The sequence below is a fragment of the Stigmatopora argus genome, chromosome 16 (genome assembly GCF_051989625.1).
Source record: "Stigmatopora argus isolate UIUO_Sarg chromosome 16, RoL_Sarg_1.0, whole genome shotgun sequence".
Lineage (NCBI taxonomy): Eukaryota > Metazoa > Chordata > Actinopteri > Syngnathiformes > Syngnathidae > Stigmatopora > Stigmatopora argus.
In genome coordinates, this window is record NC_135402.1 from 491,171 (window position 1) to 502,500 (window position 11,330).

General features: G+C 50.0%; 1 protein-coding gene across 2 annotated transcripts in view; it reads right to left on the reverse strand.

Annotated features, from left to right (window-relative positions):
- Positions 1-423: 423 nt before the first annotated feature.
- Positions 424-11,330, reverse strand: part of LOC144090536 (uncharacterized) — a 14,579-nt gene continuing 3,672 nt past the window's right edge. For both annotated transcript variants that reach the window (XM_077622086.1, XM_077622087.1), the window contains 9 exons: positions 8,476-8,607; positions 8,331-8,402; positions 8,121-8,260; positions 7,882-8,027; positions 6,171-6,193; positions 5,972-6,085; positions 5,863-5,892; positions 4,889-4,963; positions 424-1,017 (listed from right to left, as the gene is read on the reverse strand). In XM_077622086.1, coding sequence (XP_077478212.1) covers positions 529-1,017; positions 4,889-4,963; positions 5,863-5,892; positions 5,972-6,085; positions 6,171-6,193; positions 7,882-8,027; positions 8,121-8,260; positions 8,331-8,402; positions 8,476-8,607 — 1,221 coding nt within the window. In that variant the 3' untranslated portion in view covers positions 424-528. The remainder of the gene's footprint in view (positions 1,018-4,888; positions 4,964-5,862; positions 5,893-5,971; positions 6,086-6,170; positions 6,194-7,881; positions 8,028-8,120; positions 8,261-8,330; positions 8,403-8,475; positions 8,608-11,330) is intronic.

Genomic DNA, 11,330 nt, shown 5'->3' on the forward strand with positions numbered 1-11,330 from the left:
TCACAACCAATTGACACACACATTAAAATAAATAAATAAAAATGAAACAGGAGATAAAATAAAAAACCCTCCCACAAATTTTATGACCAAGAATATTTTGTGTGGATTAATAGAATGAATGAATGAATGAATGAGAGTGAGTCATCACTTTATGTTCATTTCAAAGCATTGACTTTAATCTTGCCCCTGCCAATATGGCTGCCCGGAGGCCATATTGCCAGGGGCAAGAAAAGCCAATTTCATGCTTCTGCCATGCACCTGAAATGAATTCATCGCCGTTAGACGTCCAATTCCTTCAAAGCGGGAGGGCAGATTTCTAATGAAGGGTTGGCTCGCCGCCAGCCATCCTACTTTCGACGGATTGGACGCCAAACGGCAGCTCGTGACTTTAGCGCGATGCGGTCTTTGAGGAGCAAAAAGGCATTTTTGGGTTCAAAAAATGTATTTATTTAAAATGCGGAAAGGGTACAGTTTCAGCAGGCCGTGAGGAATCGCGATGGGCGGGGTGAAGAGAGCCTTATCTGGGCATCACTGCGGGTTCCTCCCGCAGATCAGCTCGTTTTTCAGGTGCTTGCGGAAGCACTTGTCCCTCACACCGTAGATGATGGGGCTGATGGCCCGGGGGAGGATCTGCACCACCACGTAGTTGGCGAACAGCGAGTCCGAGGAGTTCTCGGGGAACCACCTCTGCAGGGCGTCCCTCACCACCGGCGCGGCGTACATGGTCATGCACAGCAGCACCTGAACGCCGTGCAGGACGATGGTCCTCCTGGCCTTCTCGGCCTTCTTGGTCTCCTTGTTGGCCGAGCGCGCCGTGAACAGGATCCGGAAGTACAGGAAGAAGAGGACGGACCACACCAGGACCAGGTAGGTGGCGTAGGTCACGTCCCGCTTGCGGGCCAGCACGGGGCTGGGGAAGGCCGTGGTGCGCAGGCAGAAGATCTTCCCGGAGAAGAAGCGGGCCGGCTCGGTGGCCAGCGTGAACAGGAGGTCCGGGAAGGTGGAGAGCAGGCTGGCCTTAGTATCAGATATGAAGCATGAAGTCAAAAGAGATGAAAACGAAAAGCAAGGATCAAGATGGGAAGAGACTCCAATAACTTTGCCCCAGCTACCAGATGCTGCGGACCCTCAAGGGGGTGTGTCTCCCCAGCCCCAGCCAAGCTCATACTGGCGCAAGGACTTCAAAATTGCTGGCCAGATAGGTGAACCAGGCCAAAGGGACAAGCTGACATACTCCAGCCTTGTTCATCAAATTGAAAATGGACTGAATAGGGGTTACCTAGATGTGGAAATTATTGATGCAGTTATCAGAGCTATCTCCCCCAGTTTGCAGCTACGTAATTATTTGGAAGAGAAACCTAACCTCACTCTTCCCACACTCAAACGCATCCTACGCACTCACTTTCAGGAGAGGAGTGCTACCGACCTCTATAAGCAGTTAGCTTCAGAAGTGCAGCAGATCAAAGAGACTCCTCAAAGTTTCTTAATGCGAGTCTTGGGTCTTAGGCAGAAGGTATTGTTTGCATCTCGAGAATCAGAATCAGAATCAGGACTCCAGTATGACCCAAGTTTAGTCCAGCGTATGTGCTTGCACACGATACTCACTGGTCTCCAGAGTGACAGTGTTAGAGTAGATATGCAGCCTCTCTTGCTGAACTGTAAGACTTCAGATGAGCTTTTGCTAGAGGAGAGGTTAAATGTAGCCTGTGCTAATGAAACAGAAAGGAGAAATAAAAAGAAGTTTAGTACCCCACAGGCAGCGACACATGTTAGCAAGGTGCAGTCAGAAGAACTACGACCTACCAATTGCCCTGGAGAAGAAAAACCAAAAGTGTCCCGTGAGGTACGAGCGGAGTTGACTGAAATTAAGGCAAGTGTTGCTTCTCTTAAAGATCTCAGTGCAGAGATAGCTCAGATTAGAGAGACACTACAGCAGGCTATGTTTCAGCCTCAGTCCTACCTCCCACCTTCAGTTAGAAGACCAGTTAGGGAGCCCCAGCCACCTTTTGCAAAACAAAATTACTACAGCAAGCCCCCAGCACCCCCCTGGAACACTAGCCGCCCTGCTTATGTCCCAAGAAGGTGTTTTGCTTGTCAGCAGGGAGGGCGAGATGTGAAGTGCACACATTGTTATCGGTGTGGGAGTGGAGAACATTTCCAAGCTGGATGTAAAATCCGAGGAGGCAGACCACTAAAAGAAGAGACTATAGCAGAGCTAAATCAGGAAAGGGAAGGTGTGGTTCGTGTGCTTTGTGGCACACCCAGTCCACTGGCCATCGTCAATCCTCCCAGCATGCAACAGCAGCAGGTGGGAACTCAGCAACACCTTATGGTGGAAGCTGCCGATTCAAAGGCAAAGATCAGACGACTTAGACAAGAGCTAGAAGAGAGGAATGAACAACTGCTGGACAACAGACACCAGCAGGAAAACATGGAGGAAGAAATAAAGAGGCTCCAGCAGGAGAATTTGAAGCTGCTCGTAGACGCCCGTGCAGCCCGCGCCTATCGCGATGAACTGGATGCGCTGAGAGAACGCGCAATCAAAGCTGACAAGCTGGAGTTATACAAGGCCAAAGTGGAGAAAGGGAGACAAGGGATGGATGGAGGAGGCGTACACCATTGCCACCGTGAGTGTACGAAAAGCTGCAGAACGAGGTAAAAAGCACTATGACACCAAAGTGAGGAGCTCCGTGCTACAACCAGGAGAGCGCATCCTGATAAAAAACCTGACACCAGAAGGAGGAAAAATTGACAAGAGTATGGAGAGAAATAAACAGCAGCCGGTATCTCATCTTCAAGAGACAGACCAAGACAGTGGTTACGAAGATGACTTTCACTATGAGCCCCTCCAGGTGCTAAATGAGAGAGATGCCCAAGGGATGGAGTCTAAGCACAGGCCACTGCCAGCGAATCAGAGACTCGAAGTGAAGGGCCCTGCTTCCGGACCAGTACAACAAGAAGATTACTATCAGCTGGAGGACCTGCCTGGTGAGGGAACAAATCTGGCTGTTGAAGATCCTCGTGATGATCATTTATCAGAGACCTCTCCGCCAACCACTGTGAATGAACCTGAGGCGTTGACTTATGAACGGCCAAGAAGGGAGAGACATCCACCACGACGAACAACCTATGATCAGCTTGGTGTCCCCTCCTGTTATAGTACCCAGTCACCACATCAGCTGCTACCTGCTTACCCTGCACCAGGAGTGGTTCCTTGGTTAGTACACCTGCAGCCATATTACATTCAACCACCCTTTATGTATGGACTCACTCCAACAGGCTTGAGCCTACAAACGTGGCATGTATTATGCGAACATGGACTGTTACGACTGTGATTACAGTTTCCATCCAGTGAACGTGGACCGTACGAGTTGTGGATTATATTTCAACTGTGGCCCTTGCCGCCTGGAGTTTTCATGAGTATCAGTTTACAGAAGAGGATGTGAAATGACAAGTTCGCTAGACTGTTCAGCATAACAACCAACAAGGGGAAGATATTTGGAATATACTGATGTCGGGACGACATTTGTTTTTGTGGGGGAGAGTGTGACATACTAGAGTGTTTGATCTATTAGTGTGACATACTAGAGTGTTTGATTTATTAGTGTGACATGCTAGAGTGTTTGATTTATTAACGATTGCATGTAAAGAAGCTATGACGAGTTTGGATTGAATGTGTGTATCGGTGTTCGATTGGTGATCCTTGGATCCACATGGCAAGTGTGGGGCATGTTAAAGTAGATCGGTATTCGATTATTTATGTCTTAGCAAGTAGCTTGAGGCACGGGAGGTGTGCTGAATCATTACAGTAAAAGTTGGATTGAAGTAACAACAACATCTCGCTGTTCTGATTATTTCCCCCTGTGTCTCAAGGTATGCTGTTTGTTGTAAAGGCTGTTTGAGTTTGGGGTTTGTAATATACACTGTTTAGCGTGTGAGAAAAGAGATAATGGTTATTAATGTTTATTTACGTTTGAATTACGGGCGTGAATGTGAGAGTCTCGGTCACGCACATGGAATAGCATTTAGCGCGCTACCTTCGGCCACCATTATCGTTGACAGTGTCTATGACGGTCATGGAAAGGATGTTATATTGTTGATATTGCATTGTTTGCCCTGTTGAATAATAGTGGGACTACTAGAAGTTGTAATGGGAAAAGATGTAACAGGTTGTGACCGTGTGTTGAACGAGTGTGTGTGTGCATTGTGTTTTGGGTTCTAGAGTGTTGAATATATATATGTTTATATGTATGGGTGTAATTGTACATTATGTTTTGGGTTCTAACGTGTTGATAATGTATATATATGGGTGTAATTGTATGTTATGGGTTTTTGTGTTAATTGATCATTACAGTAAAAGTTGGATTGAAGTAACAACAACATCTCGCTGTTCTGATTATTTCCCCCTGTGTCTCAAGATCAAATGCAGGGTGTAACATATGTATATATGTGCTAAGCAACACGCTTATTTAATTATATATTTATTCATGTATTTATTTCTTGACCTACTTATGACCTATCTATTTATGTCTAAAATGCCTTTCCTATTCATGCATCCTCACCCTCTTGCCACTGGAACAACGAAATTTCCAGAATACGGGATGAATAAAGTTATCCAATCCAATCCAATCCAAGTCATCAAATTTTGAAAAACTAAATGAAAAAAGGGAATATTTTCTTTAGAAATATTTGAAAATGCCATTCTACTAAATGATTGACTTTTGACCAATGACAGTCATTTTCTAGGCCAGAATCCCTCCCAGTCGGTTAATTGGCCACGTTAAGTTAAGTTAAGTTTTTCTAATGGACTGGTGGGCTCCGCCTTTCATCCCTCCCGGTCTAAACGAGCGGACGCCCGTCGCCGTTCGCGGCGCGCGTACGTACGTACCCTGGGCTGAAAATCTCCGTCGTCATCATCGTCGTCGTCGTCTTCTTCTTCTTCTTCGTCGTCGTCGTCTTGCTCCTGGCGGCGAGGGAACGGGGGTCAGACGGCGGGCGGTGTGGATTGGCCCGGTGAAACATTTTCATGACTATAAGGCGCACATAAAAGTCTAAAATTTTCTCCAAAATAGACAGGGCGCCTTATAATCCAGTGTGCTTTATATATGGACCAAAACTAAAATTGTTATCACGATAAAATCAAATAAATCGGTCGATAGGACAACTACGGCAAGCAGCCCCCGACTCTACTATTTTCCCGTAGATAAAACACTGCGCAGTGACTGCTGGGATATAGAGTTCTTAATACACCCAGTTCTTCAATACAGTTAGTATGATGGCGAGCACACTAATTTGGTGCTGGCCGTCATTTCGGCTATATTTACAAAAGAAATCCTGCTGCTAAATGTTGGCGTCAACAGAGCATTCAAAACTAGACTATAGTATATATACATTATATATAATAACTCGGAGCTTGCCGTCATTCCCGGAGGCTTAAGAATTACAACCGCGGGCGTTTTGGAAGACTCATTTGGGCAAGTGTTTAATTGGGACACAGAAAATGAGGACTTTGATGGATTTGTGGGTGATGATGCTGGAGTAAGTTGTAAAATGTCTAAATAAAGTACAACCAAACTCCGTTTTGCTTCCGTTGCCTTTTTAAAAACGTGTTTTTAGCGTGTGGGTGTAGCGTGCAAGAACTATATTTCCCAGCAGTCACTGCGCACCGGAACCCGGAAATAGGCTACTTCCGCTAGCCAGCGCTATTGCGTTTCGATGTTCATCCATATATAATATATAATGTGTGTAATGAAACGGTGCGTGCTTTGTGTCTAAAATACAGAAATAGCACTCGTTACTGACACTGCGCCTTTAAATGTGATGCGCCGAATAGTCGTGAAAATACGGTAATAATTTACAAACCTCGTCGCCCTCTTCCAGTTCCTCATCAAACTGAAAGAAAAAGAAAAAAAGAGGTGAGCGGCGGCGGCGGGCGATCGTCAGACGGACGGCAGGCGGGCGCCGGCTTTACGCTCTCGTCGTCTTCCATGGCCTCCCCGGTGAAATAGAGGACGGCTCGCGGGATGATTCTCTCGCGGAAGAAATGCCCGATCTCGAAGTCGAACGTCAGCTCCGAGTCGTCGTCCTGGACGAGGGGGCGAGATGGGGACGGATCACGGGGACGGGGGACGACGGACGGCGGTCGTTTCGGGCGGGACGCCAACACTCACCGGTTCGTCGCCGTCTGGTGAAGCTGCAGAGAAAAAAAACAAAGTGCCGTCTCGATTTAAGTGGCAAAATGAGGTCATTTTCTCCCCGGCATTGAATGGCCTATTGATACAATCATTCTTTTAAGACAGGGGTAGGGAACCTATGGCTCGGGAGCCACATGCGGCTCTTTAGATGAGTGCATGAGGCTCTCCGCTAACCCGTGAGCTAAAATAATGGAAACAGCCGAGTCCCAAACACACCGATAGGAGCGTTACATCGGCGCTGTGTCTTAGACACGACCTCTAGTGCCTGTTTAATCATTTATTTTTAAATTAGACTCTTCTCCACGCATATCGTCATTGATACTCATTGATTAGCAACATTATCAAAAGAATTCAGTCTTTATGTAGTTTAAAAGTGGTGAAATGACTAAAAACGCATATATTTTCATGTATTTTGACTTTTACACTTTGAGTATGGCTCTCAGGAAGATGATTTTTGAAAATATGTTTTTTATTTATGGCTCTCTCTGTCAAAAAGGTTCCCGACCCCTATTTTAAGACAACCTCCCTTTGGTCTTAAGTAGACTTCCAAACAAATTCTCATTCACGGGATCATCGGACGTCTGTTGCGGTCAAAAACACCGAGAAATTCGGCTCAGCGAACGCGCCCCGCCGTCGAAACGGCTTGAGTAGTGGCGGCCTCTGGCGGTCGAAAGCCCTCACTTGCTCGCGGCCGTTTTATCGGATGAGCGACTTTCTCATACATGTTTGCAAGTTTATCACCATTCGAAATAAAATACAATGCATTAAAGTTCCGCCTAAAATGTACAATTTATTTTGTAATAACCTACCAGAATTTTTTATGTACCATATTTTCACGACTATAAGGCGCACATAAAAGTCTAAATTTTTCTCCAAAATAGACAGGGCGCCGTATAATCCAGTGCGCTTTATATATGGACCAATACTAAAATTGTTATCACGATAAAATAAAATAAATCCGTCGATAGGACAACTACGCCAAGCAGCCCCAGACTCTACTATTTCCCATAGAAAAAGTACTGCGCAGTGACTGCTGGGATATAGAGTTCTTCAATACACTCAGTATTACGGCGACCACACTAATTTGGTACTCGCCGTCATTTCGGCTGTATTTACAAAAGAAATCCTGCCGCTAGATGTTGGCTTCAACGGAGCATTCAAAGGTAGACTGCGAACTACTCGGAGCTTGCCGTCATTCCCGGAGGCTTAAGAACTACAACCGCGGGACCCGGCGTTTTGGATACTCATTTGGGCAATTGTTTAATTCGGACACAGAAAATGAAAACTTTGATGGATTTGTGGGTGATGATGACGTGACTACGTTGTAAAATGTCTAAATAAAGTACTACCGAACTCAGTTTTGCTTCCGTTGCCTTTTTAAAAACGTGTTTTTAGCGTGTGGGTGTAGCGTGCAAGAACTATATTTCCTAGCAGTCACTGCGCACCGGAACCCGGAAATAAGCTACTTCCGGTAGCCAGCGCTATTGCGTTTCGATGTTCATCCATATATAATATATAACATATATGCGTCTAAAAAAAGTGCATGCTTTGTGTGTTTAAAATACAGAAATAGCATTAGTTACCGACACAGCGGCTAAAAATACGATGCGCCGAATAGTCGTGAAAATACGGTGTATATGATATTTTCCATGAGGATTTTTTGTGTACGGTATATTGGCGGGCTCACCTTTGACGGGGTTGAAAAAGTTGAAAAAGGAAGGGTTGGGAACTTGTTTGGTGACGGTGCGAACGGTGCCGCGCCCTTTGTGCTTCTGCTTCTTCTTGATGGTCTTGACGGTCACGTCTTTGCCCTTGTGCCAGTCGATCATGCAGCTGCGGTGGGTGGGGGCGGGGCAAACAAAGAGGGTCAGTCCCGAGTCCGAAGGACCGTACATTCAGTCGTGAGTCCTCCCCCCACGGCCTCACCCGACACAGTCCACGATCTCCGGCCCTTCGAAGGAGAAGGGCTCCGAAGTGTCGGGTTCGAACTTCATCTTGTAGACTTTGGTGAGGACGGCGTTGTTGAAGTAGCAGTTGGGCTCAAAGTAGAACTCCAGCGTGAAACTCTGTGAAAAGACAAATCTCCCGCCGTTGAGGCTGGCTGGCGTCGGCGCACGCTCTCAACTCCCGACTCACCATGGGCTTGCCGGCCTCCGAAAACTTGACTTGGACGTCTTTGAGGTGCTTGAGGATGGGCTCGTCGTGCTCCTGGAAGCCAAAGCGCCGCCGTTAGGGCGGGCGTGGGCTGGGTTTCCGGTCGACTTCGGCGCCCACAACTTACTTGGATCATGTCGGTCAGCATGTCCGCATTGCGAAATATGGTGAGCCAGAAGTCCGGGATGCCTTTCGGGTCTTCCACGGACGGGGAATCCTCCATCTTGGTGTCGATGGCGATCATTTTCTTGATCTGGTCCTACCGTGTCAAGGCATCCGGAAAAAAAAAATACAGGATGTTTTACAGCTGTCAATGAGAGGGGAGGGCTGCCAAAATGAACGGACCCCTCCCTCCATCAAATCGGCTTTGTTAATGCAGAGTCCAGATCCAATTTACATTTTTGACTTTTGGAAGAAAAAGGAAAAGAGTAAATATGTTTTTTTTATCTAGATAAATGTCCGTGGGGTGGGTGGGGGTTTGAATATTTTTTCATTCCCCCGCCCAAAAAAACGTTAATCAAAATAGTGGCAGCTTCTAGGAGGGGACAAATATTGAGTGCGTGTGAGTGCGTGTGAGTGCGTGTGAGTGCGTGTGAGTGCGTGTGAGTGCGTGTGAGTGCGTGTGAGTGCGTGTGAGTGCGTGTGAGTGCGTGTGAGTGCGTGTGAGTGCGTGTGGATGCGTGTGGATGCGTGTGGATGCGTGTGGGTGCGTGTGGATGCGTGTGAGTGCGTGTGAGTGCGTGTGAGTGCGTGTGAGTGCGTGTGAGTGCGTGTGAGTGCGTGTGAGTGCGTGTGAGTGCGTGTGAGTGCGTGTGAGTGCGTGTGAGTGCGTGTGAGTGCGTGTGAGTGCGTGTGGGTGCGTGTGGGTGCGTGTGGGTGCGTGTGGGTGCGTGTGGGTGCGTGTGGGTGCGTGTGGGTGCGTGTGGGTGCGTGTGGGTGCGTGTGGGTGCGTGTGGGTGCGTGTGGGTGCGTGTGGGTGCGTGTGGATGCGTGTGGGTGCGTGTGGGTGCGTGTGGGTGCGTGTGGGTGCGTGTGGGTGCGTGTGGGTGCGTGTGGGTGCGTGTGAGTGCGTGTGGGTGCGTGTGGGTGCGTGTGGGTGCGTGTGGGTGCGTGTGGGTGCGTGTGGGTGCGTGTGGGTGCGTGTGGATGCGTGTGGGTGCGTGTGGGTGCGTGTGGGTGCGTGTGGGTGCGTGTGGGTGCGTGTGGGTGCGTGTGGGTGCGTGTGGGTGCGTGTGGGTGCGTGTGGGTGCGTGTGGGTGCGTGTGGGTGCGTGTGGGTGCGTGTGGGTGCGTGTGGGTGCGTGTGGGTGCGTGTGGGTGCGTGTGGGTGCGTGTGGGTGCGTGTGGGTGCGTGTGGGTGCGTGTGGGTGCGTGTGGGTGCGTGTGGGTGCGTGTGGGTGCGTGTGGGTGCGTGTGGATGCGTGTGGATGCGTGTGGATGCGTGTGGATGCGTGTGGATGCGTGTGGATGCGTGTGGATGCGTGTGGATGCGTGTGGATGCGTGTGGATGCGTGTGGATGCGTGTGGATGCGTGTGGATGCGTGTGGATGCGTGTGGATGCGTGTGGATGCGTGTGGATGCGTGTGGATGCGTGTGGATGCGTGTGGATGCGTGTGGATGCGTGTGGATGCGTGTGGATGCGTGTGGATGCGTGTGGATGCGTGTGGATGCGTGTGGATGCGTGTGGATGCGTGTGGATGCGTGTGGATGCGTGTGGATGCGTGTGGATGCGTGTGGATGCGTGTGGATGCGTGTGGATGCGTGTGGATGCGTGTGGATGCGTGTGGATGCGTGTGGATGCGTGTGGATGCGTGTGGATGCGTGTGGATGCGTGTGGATGCGTGTGGATGCGTGTGGATGCGTGTGGATGCGTGTGGATGCGTGTGGATGCGTGTGGATGCGTGTGGATGCGTGTGGATGCGTGTGGATGCGTGTGGATGCGTGTGGATGCGTGTGGATGCGTGTGGATGCGTGTGGATGCGTGTGGATGCGTGTGGATGCGTGTGGATGCGTGTGGATGCGTGTGGATGCGTGTGGATGCGTGTGGATGCGTGTGGATGCGTGTGGATGCGTGTGGATGCGTGTGGATGCGTGTGGATGCGTGTGGATGCGTGTGGATGCGTGTGGATGCGTGTGGATGCGTGTGGATGCGTGTGGATGCGTGTGGATGCGTGTGGATGCGTGTGGATGCGTGTGGATGCGTGTGGATGCGTGTGGATGCGTGTGGATGCGTGTGGATGCGTGTGGATGCGTGTGGATGCGTGTGGATGCGTGTGGATGCGTGTGGATGCGTGTGGATGCGTGTGGATGCGTGTGGATGCGTGTGGATGCGTGTGGATGCGTGTGGATGCGTGTGGATGCGTGTGGATGCGTGTGGATGCGTGTGGATGCGTGTGGATGCGTGTGGATGCGTGTGGATGCGTGTGGATGCGTGTGGATGCGTGTGGATGCGTGTGGATGCGTGTGGATGCGTGTGGGCGAACCCACACGCACCCAACACGCACCCAACACGCACCCAACACGCACCCAACACGCACCCAACACGCACCCAACACGCACCCAACACGCACCCAACACGCACCCAACACGCACCCAACACGCACCCAACACGCACCCAACACGCACCCAACACGCACCCAACACGCACCCAACACGCACCCAACACGCACCCAACACGCACCCAACACGCACCCAACACGCACCCAACACGCACCCAACACGCACCCAACACGCACCCAACACGCACCCAACACGCACCCAACACGCACCCAACACGCACCCAACACGCACCCAACACGCACCCAACACGCACCCAACACGCACCCAACACGCACCCAACACGCACCCAACACGCACCCAACACGCACCCAACACGCACCCAACACGCACCCAACACGCACCCAACACGCACCCAACACGCACCCAACACGCACCCAACACGCACCCAACACGCACCCAACACGCACCCAACACGCACCCAACA